General features: G+C 55.7%; 1 protein-coding gene across 1 annotated transcript; it reads right to left on the bottom strand.

Annotated features, from left to right (window-relative positions):
- Positions 1–128: 128 nt before the first annotated feature.
- PABPC1L (poly(A) binding protein cytoplasmic 1 like) lies at positions 129–11,906 on the bottom strand. The gene is made up of 15 exons (XM_075768368.1): positions 11,701–11,906; positions 10,723–10,916; positions 10,039–10,154; positions 9,151–9,290; positions 8,236–8,330; positions 7,824–7,961; positions 7,177–7,272; positions 6,021–6,287; positions 5,396–5,486; positions 4,976–5,104; positions 3,498–3,637; positions 3,043–3,136; positions 2,024–2,154; positions 1,089–1,175; positions 129–498 (listed from the first exon to the last, which is right to left on the bottom strand). Exons 1-14 carry the CDS (start codon positions 11,891–11,893, stop codon positions 1,095–1,097), a joined length of 1,905 nt encoding a protein of 634 aa, XP_075624483.1. The 5' UTR covers positions 11,894–11,906; the 3' UTR covers positions 129–498; positions 1,089–1,094.
- Between the last annotated feature and the right edge of the window lie 1,902 nt (positions 11,907–13,808).

Raw genomic sequence — 13,808 nt, forward strand, 5'->3', positions numbered from 1 at the left:
GCCTGCCCCACCAGCATCACAAGCTTCAAACACTAATTACAGTAGCCTGACCGAAGTCCATCCCTCCACCTGCATGAAACAGAGAAAAAGTATTTGCTGTCCTTCTGCAAAGGGAACTAAACCCATGCTTTAGGGGTGGAAGCATCAGTTCTTTATTGGTGTCAGCTACAGGAACAAATAAAACTACAGAACCCAATCAATTCACTAAAAATGATGATTCATCAGCACTCATCATTTCCTGGGTGACTGAACCAGGCTGGGTTCCACACTACATTTCACAAGATGCTTTCAGTAGCAAGAAGAGAATTAACATGGGGATTTTTTTTACAGGTGCAGGAGGAAGCAATTCTGCAAGGTTTACAATACACAAAAAAAAATAGGATGGGGCATTGAAGAGAAGCCAGGGTCACTGTACAGGCACGATTCCAAAAGCACGGTGGGTTGCTGCTGCTGTTCTTCAAAGACAGTGTTCTTGGGGCACGCTCTCAGTCCTGAAGTCTACAAAAAAACCCAAAGAACCCACATATGCAGTTTTCAACTGCTAAAGGAACAATTTCATCCAGGCAAGAATTCACCTGAACTTGGATTAACACAGTTTCCTTGTGATCACAAGTCAAGAAAATATTATCTTCAAAGGGGTACGTGACAGTCTGAATTTCTTGGTCGTGGGTCTGTCCCACTCTCAACAGCAGGGCCAGCTCTCCTGATCAAGCCTACACCGGATCACCAACGTTTTACAGGTTCTGCAAGAAATCACTGGGAAATCCCAGGAAAGATTGTGCAGGTCCCCCCACTAGACCTACAGAAAAGCAAGGTCCTTTCCTATCTTCCTTCCTGGTTGCACAGTCATTGCCCTCATGAACATAGAGAAGAAAACATGCAGAACCGTGTCTCCACAGTACAATTAAGTCAGGAAAATGGAGGATGTGATTTAAGAAGTGGAATATTACAGACAAAGATACTTACATTGCTCATCAAACCATACTTGGTCTGGACAAGAAGCCCAATTCCCAGTTTCAGAGTCAGAAACCAGAGACCATGAGCACACCATGCACACACCGACATCTGCAACAGCTCCCCACACCTACCCAAGGTCACTGCAGGAACGCCGCGCCGCTCTTGTGCGAGGTCTCGGTAGCCTGGTGCGCTTGGAGAACAGCCACTGCTTCCTCGATCTTACAACAGAGAGCATGGCGGGGGGAAGAAGTTGAGTTGCTCCAGCATAGGAGCACACCGTACAAGAAATGCAATATTTCAGGTCCTGTCCTCTGCACAGACCCACTTCCAAAAGGTAAAGGACTTAATAATAATTATTAAAATCCAAGTCTGCTGCTTCTGCAGGAGACTGACCAGCTCACAGAACTCTTCTGTCTCTTCCCTAGGAAAATGCTGGGGCATATATCCTTTTCTATAGGATTCAGAATTGTCCAGAGAGAAATCAAACTTCTCTGTATGTGGAGCTGCCTGACACCACCCAGCAGAACCCAGGTTCCTTGAAAAAAGTGTCAGTGAGAGAGTAAAAGTGAGTCCTGCCTCCACAGAGCAACAAGGAGATGCAGTCAATTCACTGCAGCTGTGCTGGTGGGAACCAAAGCTAAACATTCACCAGGATTAAGGAGGAAACTGAAGAAATGCTGCCAAGAGCCAGCGTTTATCTGGTTTCTATTCACAGGAAAGAGCATTTCCCTATCTCCTCCCAGGGAGCGACACCCACCCTGCTTCCCCCCCCCCCCCCCCGCCACTTCCCAGCCACATCCAAACCACCTCAGAGCTTGGTCCGTGGTTTTGGGCAGCTGCTCTGAGCTTCTCCTGTAGCTGAAGGCAGGCAGGCATTCAGGCACTGGGTGCGGTGCCATCAGTCCGGGGCACTTACTGCACATTTTTCACTTAAAATCAGCTACCTGCTCTTCTCATGGCTATCAACATCCTTGGCCCAACTTCTGGGCTGTGATCACCTTCCCTTGCAGCAGCAGGTAGTTAGCCCTTTGGGATGTGATTTGTTTGGGCATCATGTGCCTCCTACCTTGGAGTGCAGGGAGTCAGGGGACTCCAGGAGCAGCAGCAGCTCAGAGTTGTCTATCTCCAGCAGCATCCCAGTGATCTTGCCAGCCAGCGAGGGATGCATCACATGGATCAGAGGGTAGAGGCGCTCACCTGCTCCAGACACCAGGAAAGACATCAGCAGTATGCAAGACCTCCAGCGTTTGTCAAACCCAGTGCAAACCCTCCTGCCCTCCCAGCTCTGTCCTTCCAACTGAAAGGGGATGGTGGTGGAGAAAAACAAAAGAAACCAAAAACACAAAAAAGAAATCATCGCTGCTCACAAGCAAAGCTACTCCAGCATGTCACAGCAACAGTGTTTGCAGGCAAAATGCGCCCAAACCCCCTGCGGCACCCCATACAACTGGGAGAATTAGCCCTACCTCTTTACCAGGAAGGAAAGCCGTACAAAGAAACAGGTGTGGATGAGGAAAGCCACCTGTGGCCAGGGACAATGCTAATTGCCCTCCTCCTGCCGTCCCATCCACCAATACATGGATTATTTCACTGCCAGATTCCCCACCACAGTTTTGCCAGGGTGCCTCAGCCCTGTGCACATGCCTCCCTCTTCCCTCTTCAAATTACTCAGCTCCCAGCCCTCTTTTCGGCAGAGCTGACCCTAAACCCTACAGTCACCAAGCTGTTCATCAGTGCCCGAGGGCAGTGATACGGGATGGCTCAGAGTTCAGGGGAATCGCAGATGTCCTGGTGCAGCCCGGGCAGGATGGAACCCTGCCTCTCCTGCAGAGCTTCGCCAGATGCTGTCTCGCTGCCAGGCAGCTAATATAGCCAGGGAGTGGTTTTGTTGCTTCCATACCCTTCCAACACAGCCCAGATTTTTTTTTTTTTTTTTTTTTTTTTTTAAAAGCAGCATATCAGAGCAATGCCACAAAGACTTACAGCTTCTCGTAGCAGCTAAAGTTTTCCCTGGTGCACGCAAGTCCACATACATGCACAGCCCCACGGCTGGACCTACTCTGGCAGAGCAGCCCTGACACCCACCTATCATTTGCTTCTGCTCCTGAGGAGGGGCTGCTGCAAGCATGGATGCCGTCAGCGGCTCCTGCCCCTGGACATGCACAGCAGGTTCTCCCACCTGGGGAAAAAACAAAGAGCAGCAATCAGAAACGCTGGAAGCGATGCAGGAGTTACCTGGCTGGCAGGAACGGTGCTTGTCCCTAAACCCAGCGGGGCATTTCACCCTTCCAATGCAGACTCTGACACTGCCTCCTTGTATCCAAATGCCAACTTCCAGGAAAGCCAGACCTGGGCATCACAGCTACTGGATCTGTAGCCCCAGTTATCCCAGTGGCCGCTGGGAAACGTTCCCATAGCACCAGTCAGAAACAGAGCCATGGGGCTGCCTGGGGTCAGCAGCCACATTAACCCAGAGCAGGACCAGGACTGACGCACGTTGCGGTAGCCGCGCTGAAGCCGGGAGCTCACGGAGCTGTTACCTGTGGAGCCACCACGGGCGGCACGTGCCCCATCGGCTGGACGTTCCTGACGGCAGAGGAGTACTTGTACTGCGGGGCACCCCGCGGCAGGGTGGGCGAGGAGGGCACCCGAGCGCTGACCGTCTGCGTCCCGATGTTGGCTGCAACAGGGATGGGAATGTTTGTAAGGAGGAGCCCATTAAATGCATGCCTGCACCAGGGAAGCTGAAGCTAGAAGGGCAGCGTGCTGAACCAGAGGGCCTGAAGGATCCTCCCACGGGCTGAAAGCAGCCCTTGGGTCAAAGGCAGCTTCCCTGGGACAGGCAGGGCACTGCCATCCTGCCTGCTGTTCTGGTCTGATTCTGTGCAGAGGGCAGGAGAGGTGGCAAAGGCACCTACGCCTTGTTGAATCTCCTCCAGAAACATCCGTCCGCATCAGTAGGTGGAGGACAGGCACAGCACCGAGGAGGGTGAGCTGCAAGAGCAAGTGCTCCTGGCTCACGCTGGGTCCTCTCCTGCAGGGAGGCGAGGGCAGGGGAATAAGGGAACAAGGACAAAAGGAGAGGGGACGAGCCAAAGCCAGCCCTCCCAATCCCTCTGCTCACTTCAGCAATAAGACAATGCCAAAGACCACCTTGGGCTAAATCACACCAAGCCAAGAGGGTTGTAGGTAGATGCTGCCCCGCCAGATGGTCCCACATTTTGGGGGACCTCAGACCTTCACCCTCTCACCAGCTTCCACCCTGGGCTACTTCTGTCTTTCCTCAAATCCTGCCCTTGGAGGAGCCTCAGAGGGGGCTACGGAGCCCTGGTGAGCATCCTCCTCACTCACACTAACACAAAGGACAGAGTTGATGGGATGAACAGAGAGCTGAAGCACTCTCCATGTAAGCAGTGCTCGGGGCACCGCGCGCAGGACAGCAGCTCGGCCACCAGCCCTGCAGTAGCACAGCCACGTTGTGCTGGCAAGGCGGAGGGGACACGCTGGGACACAGGGACAGCCCCAGCACGGTGAGGCCTTGGGGATGGCAGCATGGTCCGGTTCTCAGGCCATAGCTCCAAGCATCTCTACCATGAACGTATTTTACCGGAGGCTTGGCTTTCACAGCGGTTCAGCTAGAGCGGGTGAGAACCTCTGCTACTGCCCAAAAGGCCCTTTCCCAAACTCCACCTCAGTCTGAGCACTAAGTCTAAGGTGCCATGGCTGCATCATCATCATCTTTAATGAACGTATGCAAGAACAGTGGCCAACAAAACCAATGTGCGTATCAGAGACCTGTCCCATTACCTGAAAGACCACATCCCTCCCCAGAAGTTACACACTTATTTACTACAGACACTGCTCCAGTCCATCACATCCGAGGGCACCATCCGGGCTCCTCCACCAGCAATCCCACAGACTGATCCATCTTCAGAGGCAGACCCAAGCTTGCAGCAAGCACCCTCGCCCACGCACAGCCGCTACGGCAATATCCAAGCCGGGTCCATCCCCCACTCACCCACTCTCTGTGCCTGGGGGGGCACACGGGGCACCTGGGTGGAAGCCTGTCTCATGGTGCTGATGTTGGACAGCAGGCGCCGAGGCGGCGCGGCAGCCCTCAGGATGGGGGTAGCTGCAGGATATGCTGCTGTAGAGATGGAGTGTGATTAATAAAGCTTCTTGGTAGCAAGGCATGTAAGGAGATGTGGTGGGGAGAGACTGTGGCTGGGGAAAGCTTGGGAGCACCTCACCTCTGGGGTCAACCCCAACATCTCAACTCCCAGTGCCCATCACTGTGACCCCTGCACCAAACCCCCGTGCACCTCTCCAGGCAACAGCCCCCCGTGGTTACACGCTTTGTGCTGCCTCTAGAGACCCTCAGTCCCTAACGGAGCCCAGCTCGTGCAGAGATCCCCCGGGCAGAGACAGGCTGACTCACGGGGAGGCCGGGAGGGCTGCGCACTCCAGCGAGTGGCAGGACGGACTGGGACAACTGGGCTGGGGCTGTAGAAGGTAGCTCTGGTTTGTGGCTGGAAAGGAGAACACGTTATCCATGGTGACTTGGGAGCCAAGCCAGATCTAATGCAGAGCATCTCAGCGGCCATCATGCCCAGACAGCAGAGCCAAAGCCACGCTCTGCAACGTGCCAAAGCATTTTAAAGATTGACCTCCTGTCCTGCTGCCTGCGTGTCCTCCAGCAGCTCCACTTATCTACTCCCCATGAGCTTTTGCACCTCTGTAACCCTTCTCTCTCCCCCTGTTTCATCAGGGGACCTGTTCTCCATGCTCCCACCAAACTCCTCCTTGGTTCCTTCCTCTGAGGGGCAGTCGATAGCTACTAAACGCACAGCCCACTGCCTGGAGCACCCACACCCCACCAGCGTTTTGGCAAGCCCTGCCGCTTATGCGGAAGCTCAGGGCTGATCCCACCAGTCCCATGGCAGCGTGCACCCACGTCTGCACAAACCAAGACATTCCCCTCGGTCCGAATGCCACCCACCTCCTCCAGCCCAGGGCAAATTCAGGTCCCTGCACGAGGCTGCCATTCCGGAGCAGGGACTCACCTGGGGGATGGGGGGTAGGAAGTACCCCGGGGGGGGATGGAAGGAGCCCAGGAGAGGGCCAGGCAGTGCCCTCATGGTGGCTAATCTTTGCATGTACTGGTTGGTGAGGATTGCTTTCCGCTCCTCTTTCCTTTGAGCGAGAGCGACGTAGAGAGGCTTAGTGCTGACGATCCGCCCGTTCATTTCTGTCACGGCCTTGGTAGCCTCTTCTGGGGAGGAAAAACATACAAACCCAAACCCTTTGCTGTGGCCACCCTCTGTCATCACCTAAAATTGGATTAGAACAAGACAGCTAAGTCCACAGATCACCGCAGCACCCGCGAAGCATGGCATGGGGCGGGAGGGGCACGCGGGACCCGCAGGCACCCCATGGCAGCCCCCACACCCCAGCTGGGATGGATGGAGCTGCATCCATGGGGCTCCATGGAGGGGTTTCTCTGGTGAACGGAAGGATTTGCTTGGGCACAACCAGTCGGTTTGGGAAATGAGGATGGCAGGGTCTGGGCAAGCCCAAGATCCACAGCCTGCGATCTTCCAGGGGGTCTGTGCCCCAGCCCCACAGGACCCACGGGCCAGCAATGCTCCGGTGCTTAATGCCACAGGAGCCAGCGAGGGATGGGGATCAGTGGGACACCGTGCCCTGCCTGAGGGCCAGGCAGCATCTGTCCCCAGCAGCTGGCAGGTTCCTGGTACCTGACCTTAAAGCCAGACCATCCCTCTGCACCCATACATACAGCCTTCAAGAGAAGCTTGACACAAGTTTTGGTGGCTAGACTGACATTTTCATGGTTTTCCAAAAGGCAAAAGCCAGTCTGTCAGCCAGGCAAACCCTGAGCAAGGTGGCTTGTGGGTCATTTCCATTTGCATCGGTGTCACATTGGTCCAGAACCACAGAGTGGCTGTGCAATATTCAGAATGATGTGACTTTAAGGTCCCATCCCCTGCACCTCACCAGGGCTGGGTAACTCGGCAAAGCTACAAAATTTTTATTGCATCAATAAGCTCCTGAGGACAGCACGGGGTACAAGTGGCACGTCCTTCATGCTTGGCTCGAAATACAAGCTATCAGCAGGATGATAATCCTGATTCATTTCCAAGGGCTGAGCCCACTGGCCAGCTGACCGCAGGAGCCCCAGTGACAGCCCTGGTCCCTCACCTTGGCACTGGTGATGGTGCCATAGGGAGAGAACTCTTTCCTCAGCCTCTCGTCATCTATCCCATCATCCAGGTTCTTCACATACAGGTTGACCCCCTGCAAGTGGGCAGAAAAGCAACTTAGCCTCCTCCCAAAGGCACAGCGGGCTCCTAAAGTTTACTGTGGTTTTTCGAGCTGGATGCCCGTTTCACCAGCAGCTCAGAGGGTGGGACAGCCCCTAAACGTGTCCTCTCCTGAGCTGCTGCAGGACTGGTGACGTGGAGAGAAGCGAGGACCACATGTGTGCTCACTTGTAGGCGAGATGCCCCAAGTGAAGAAGACATCCACAACATCGCTTTGAAGCTGCTCCAAGACCTCAGGAAGCCGCCTCATTTCCAGACTAATATTTTAATTTCTGGAAAAGAGCAGATCCATTTGTTCACCTGCCAACATCATCCTGGGTTTAGATCTCTCTCCTCTTTCCTGACACCGCTTCCCAGGACATTACCAGGCAGCGACTGGACCCCTCTGTGAGTCTTTTTTAACTGCAGAAGGGACCCAGCACACTGACTTGCTCCGGAGAGCCCTGTGCTGCCCCCAAGCCAAGGATGTCCGGGACACGTGCCTGGTGCAGACCTGCAGGATGGAGCACCCTGCTCTCCCCTTACCTGGTACCTGCTCACTCGCTCCTGCTTGATCTGCTCAAATTTCCTCTTCAGCTCGCTCTGGCGCTCCATCCGCTTCTGGGCTCGGCCCACGTACACCATCCGCCCATTGATCTCCTTCCCGTTCATGTCAGCCACCGCCTATCAGCGGAGGAAAGGGGTCTGAGCACAGCAGGTAGCCAAGGGCCACCCACCACCCCAGTCCAGCCCCATCATGAGCACAGACCCCCCTGGGGAGGGCAGGAGAGCAGCTCTGCTCCCCTTTGCCAGGTCCTGCCCATCCAGGCATCCCTGCCAGGGCCAGCACCCAGGCAAGCACAAAGCCAGTGAGGTTCCCCGCTGAGGAGAGGTGGGAACATCAGCAGGTGACAAGCTGGGGGCTGAGACAGCAGACGTGCAGCGAGGAGCCTCTTGCCTTTTGGGCTTCTTCATGCTTCTCAAAGTTGACAAATCCAAAACCCTTTGAGCGGCCAGTGTTGTCCATCATGACTTTGACACTTAGCGTCTTTCCTGCAAGAGGGAAGGAAAGTATCCATCTGAAGAAGGGTGCCCACCGAGGGGGTGCTCAGGAGCCACCATGAGACAATAGCCCAGCAAGGAGACCAGACAACCATGGCAGCACAGAAGAACCAGACAGAAGGACAGACGGCGGGATCCCTGCTGCGAGGCAGGAACAGGAGGCTGCGCATGTCAGTGAGGGCGATCCCTCCTACCTGGGATGCTGCTGGCATTGCTCTTGGTTTTTTTTGTTTCTCCAGCCAGAGCACTGAGCTCCTTTGGCTAGAAGTTCTTATCTCCTTTATATATGAACTCATGTATTGGGTTCATATGAAGGGTATTCACAAGTGACCTGAGCTAACACCGGCCAAGCAGACAGAATGGTCCATGGGTTGGCACAACACTAAACCCTGTTGCAAGAGGCATCCTCCAGTAATGGACTACACTGAAAAGCCTTTTTTTGCTTTAAATTCAGACTCAGCGTCTCTTATTCCCAGGGCTCCTATAACCAGACAGCATGCTGGTTTCAAGACAGTTTCAAAAACGAACAAAAACCACCCCCACACTTTTGTTACCTAGCAAAGTAAAAAACCCTTTTTTTCTGGGAGAGGACCTAATAAAGTTATCCTCCATCATTGCAGGAAAGTGCATGACATGTCCCAATGGTTTAAGCCACTGTGGTCCTTTGGTGACATGGTGTTTAAGCAAGTCTTATCCCATCGAGAGAAGGGGCTCGGTATTTCAGTCAAGCACTTTCCCCAGCTTTCTTTGCAGCTGTCCCAACTCCGGCTTATCAGGCATGACGATATTTTGTTTCAACAACTGTACTCACCAAACTTGGAGAATATTTCCCGTAGTCTGTTGTCATCCATGTCATCCCCAAAGTTTTTGATGTAGACATTGGTAAACTCCATCGCCCTGGCCCCAAACTCTGCCTCACGCTCTTTGCGGGATTTGAAATGGCCAACAAATCTGCAGGAAGCAAGGAAAGGGACATGAAACCCTCCATGTCCTCTGCAGAGGGAAGACGGACACAGGCACATCTGTCTCGGTACAGGCCAAGAGAGACCCCGTCACCTCGGGCTATGCTTTGCTCACCCATAAACCCACCCTGTGTTTCACACCCAGCAACATCCGTGTGTCCCACCCAAGTGTTCCCCTACCCAGACCCCACTTGACACCACTGAAATGGGAAGAGTGGTAACAGGGCACAGCCCCACACTGGGGGTGTCACCCCAGGAGACCCCAAAGGATGCCATCAAGTGCCAGCTCTCTTCCTCCAAGGTATCCCCAGGCCCTTCAGGCAGCCGCTTGCCTCTGCGGAGACAGGGATGTAGAGAGTAAGGTGATGCAATGTAAGCAGAGAGCTGAAGAACAACAAAACCTCTTCCTGCCCAGATTATCTGATGCTGACAGCTGAGATCGAGGACCAGCCCTGCTTTGTGGGCACGTGTTACACCACCTCAGCAATAAAACACAGCCCAGGGCTGGACTTCTTCCCCACCATCAGGAACACCTCCAAACCACTACCACACTCCCACCAGCATCGACCACGAGTGACTCATTGCCCCGGAGAGCAGCGGAGCCACCGTGCCCAGCGGGGACAGGATGGGAAGAGGTGACAGCCTGACCAGGGCAGGCATTTGCTCCCAAGCGTTGCACCAAGGCAAGGGAGGACCAAGCACAGAGCCAAGGGGACACTCTCCTCTCCGGCACTTACACCTTCCGGTCATTGAGCAACATCCCATTCATGGTCTCAATGGCCCGAGTCGCTGCCTCGTGAGTCTCAAAGTGAACAAAGCCATAGCCACGGGATCCGTTTTCATCACAAACCACCTACAAGTGCAGAGCCGGGGGGCGGGCGGGGAGGGGAGAAAAAAAGTCAGATCCTGGTTGTCTCCATGCTCGCACATGAGTGAGTAGCAGGAAAACCCACCCTCATTTTCCAGGGGCATTTACCCTCCCTGACATCCCACTCCCACAACAGCTGAGCTGTGGTGGGGTGCTGGCGGCAGGGCAGGGAGCCAGGCGAGAGCTCTGCCCCAGGGCTGCCCAGGGCCAGACGTCCTGCTGGGGCCACGGTGGTTGTCCTCCAGCACCCGGTGCTTTATACGATGCCCAATAGCTCACGGCTCACCGAGACCCGAGCGCCATCGACACACTGAGCTCAGACAGGACAACACATGGCGTCTGTGCAGGGACAAAGCGGGGGCAGGAGAAAAAGCCCCCATTCCCAGGGGAAACACAGCAGGGCCTTTTGGCTTCAAAGCAAGTGGGAATTTAGAGGAAACTTCGCAGAAAGCAAAATAAGAAAGTGAATTTCAGCTGGCTGGAGCACGCTGCATAGAACACGGGGCAGCTCTGCAGTTATTTCCTTTCCTGCAGGGCCCATGGGTGCGTGTACCTTGCACGACAGGATGTTTCCAAAGGCGGAGAACGTGTCGTACAGGGCTTTGTTATCAATGGAATCATCCAAGTTCTTGATAAAGACATTTCCAACCCCCGACTTCCTGAGCCCGGGGTCCCGCTGGGACCACATGATGCGGATGGGACGGCCTTTGATCACTTCAAAGTTCATTGTGTCCAGGGCTCGCTCAGCTGGCAAAGAAGTGAACACAGGGGGAGAGAGGAGGGTAACTGAGACAGGTCACCTTCACATCCTCCAGCAGCTGAGACGGACCCGGGAATCAGGGATACTGCTGGACAGGGGCTCGTTAACCTAAGTGACACAGGCAGCCCTGCCTCCCAGGGCAGCAGGGCCAGCTCTCCTTCCCACCAGCCACAACACTCCTTCCTTTTTATTCTTTTTCCTCTCCAAAGCATCTCTCTCCCACGGGATCACTCATTTCCCTGCAAGCTCCAGTTTGGCAGATGCCCAACTCATTTACCCAGTGAGGATTTTGGTCTCCGGGGCAACTAACCCCATGCCTTCCCATCACCGCTGCCTGGCTCCCACATGAAACGCCTGCCAGGAGAGAGGCCTCGCTTCTCCACACCACAAGCCAGTGGGCAGGTGGCTGCCCCAGGAAAGGGCAAAAGGCATTTTGGTGCCCTTCTCCATCAGCTGATGGAGGAAGGCGACTCTTGCAAGTCACCTTCCTCCTCCCATACAAGCCCAAAGTCCAGCTGTCGCATCCTCTCCACCTCTAAGCAGAGGTGGGAGTGGGATGGGTCACCTCCTCAGCCACAGAAGAAGAGAGAACAGATTGGGATTAGTTACAACCAAAACCCAACATTAGCAGAATATTGCCAAGCCATAACAGCTGAGACAACCCCTCAAACAACTGCTCCTCCCTTTTCCACTCCCTGCCCTTCCTTCTCTTGCACACCCCAAGCCCCGGTTGCAAAGCAGCTCCTCGGGGCTGCCTTACAGGGAGCTTACCATCTGCGGGCTGCTGGAAGTTTATGTAGGCATAGCCCAGCGATCGGCGCGTGGCAACGTCCCGACAGACTCGGATGGACATGATGGGCCCAGCAGGTGAGAACTTCTCATAGAGCATGGCTTCGGTCACGTCTGGGTGGAGGTCCCCCACGTAGAGAGAGGCTAATGGATAGCCAGGGCCGCTGGCGTTCATGGTCAACCACAAAGCTCAGCTGCAGGGGAAGACAGACCCGAGGGTGCAGAGTGTGGGTTTCAGATCACGTGCAGCAACCACGGACCCACACTGGGGCTGGCCTCACTGCAGCAGCACGAGCTGTGCCCTTCCCACCAGCAACGGTAGGACTGGAAATGCCCCAAGGATGCTGCAGCTCCCAAGTTTTTCAGGGATGTTTCAATGTTGGTGCAAAAGCTGAGCTGGGGAAATCTGCACATGTCAGAGCCCCCACAAACCTGGGGAGCAGCCAGAGGAACACACCACACACCCCGATTTGTTCGTTTCAACACTCAAAACCCAAGAGAAATAAAATGGAGCTTCATTCCTCAGAAGGTAAAGAGCCCTTTTCCACCAGAGACTTCCATTTTAACTCCTCCTTAACAACTCCCTCCAGCCATCTGCTCAGCCAGAGCAAACCCGAGGAGTCTGATGCACAGAGCAGCCCTGCCAGGGGAGCGGCTTCCCGCAAGCAGCCCTGCGGCCCACACCGCTACAGCCAGCGCTCCCAGCAACCATCTCCACCTCTAACAAGGCAAGCACAGGTTTTTAGCCAGCCCTTCCCAGAAAAACAAGCCTCAGCCTGCTGATGAGGCCCCCAAAGCAGGAAAAGCAACACTCAGTGTCCCACTCTTTTCAGCTGGGTATAGAGTTGCATGTGTAGATGTCAGTCACTGCTTGGGACCCCCGAAGCACTGCCCAGGAAAACAGAAGTGCAGCTCCTGCCCTGGAAAGTTAAGCCCATTTTTGGGGCTCTGACCTTAAAGCCCCAAAGACCTCAGATACTTAAGATACTCTACGGATGCCCAAAATACACACACACACACAGGAGAGGTACATCAAGCAATTCCTGAGTCACAAGCAAGTCACTACCGAGGGTGGAGCATGGGAGAGCTGTGCACCAGCTCCCTGAGACGGCGCTACCCCCCATGCAGCCAAGATGCACCTTCCAAGGACCTCACGGCAATGCTGACAGCAAGACAGATACAGGCGGAGCGAGCAAACGCAGCATCCCTCTGCAGCTGCCGGGGCGGAGAGCGAGGGAAGGGAGCTGAGGGAGAGGACCAAGGCAGAGCAGCGAGGACCGAGCAGGGATCTGGCCGAGGCGGGAGCCAGCAGAGATGCGGTACAGCCCCACCACCGCCGGCCGCCGAGCCCCTGGGGCACGCACAGCCAGCCACAGGGCGGAGGAGCGAGCTGCCCGCCCTGCCCGCCCCCGCTCCGCCGGCGGGGACCCTCCGGCCACCCCCCCGCTCCGCTCCGGGCCAGGCACGGGAGGACCCCCCCCCTGCCCCGGGAGAAACCGCCCTCGCCGGACCGGAGCTGGGCGGCCGGAACCCGACCCGCACTCACGCCGAGCGCTCCGGCGGGCTCGGCTCGGCTCGGCTCTGCGCCGCTCCGGCTGCGGCTGCCGGCACCGCCCGCCTCTTCCCGCGGCGGCGGCGGGGGCGGGACGGAACGGGGCCCTCCCCGCCCTCCGCCAGCTGCGGCCCGGCCCGGCCCCGCCCCGAGCAGGGCAGGGCCCCGGTAACCCCGGGGAAGCTGCCGGTAGCCCCCAGCCCGCGGAGCTAACGGGTGTGGGCAGAGAGCCGGCAGTTACGTCCCCTTCCCGGCCCCCCGATTGCAGGTCGAGCAGCTGCCCGCGTTTCTCGTGTCTCTGCAAATAAACGGAAGGGTGACGGTGCTGCGTTTGGCACTTGAACGCTGACAGCGCTTCCTAACGCTGCGTGTTCCACCTACACGTTTTTAGGAAATCACCTGTAAGTTCTGGTAGGTAATTCCCTCAGGTTAAGAAATCCAGGCCGGAGCCGCTAAGACATACACAGCTCGGTACGAGTCCCTTATCGGTAGACACACGCAAACTCCCTCAACGTCCAACGGAATACAGAACCCGGCC

This window comes from Balearica regulorum, chromosome 16, assembly GCF_011004875.1.
Source record: "Balearica regulorum gibbericeps isolate bBalReg1 chromosome 16, bBalReg1.pri, whole genome shotgun sequence".
In the NCBI taxonomy this organism is placed as follows: Eukaryota; Metazoa; Chordata; class Aves; order Gruiformes; family Gruidae; genus Balearica; species Balearica regulorum.

What these genes read in the sequence shown, in the direction of transcription:
- PABPC1L (XM_075768368.1), bottom strand. Translation starts at nt 11,893, where the DNA reads ATGAACGCCAGCGGCCCTGGCTATCCATTAGCCTCTCTCTACGTGGGG. An exon ending in GCAGCCCTCCCGGCCTCCCC is followed by an intron (nt 5,105 to 5,395) that starts GTGAGTCAGCCT and finishes CCATCTCTACAG; the next exon opens with CAGCATATCCTGCAGCTACC. An exon ending in CCCCCAGGCACAGAGAGTGG is followed by an intron (nt 3,638 to 4,975) that starts GTGAGTGGGGGA and finishes TCCCTGTTGCAG; the next exon opens with CCAACATCGGGACGCAGACG.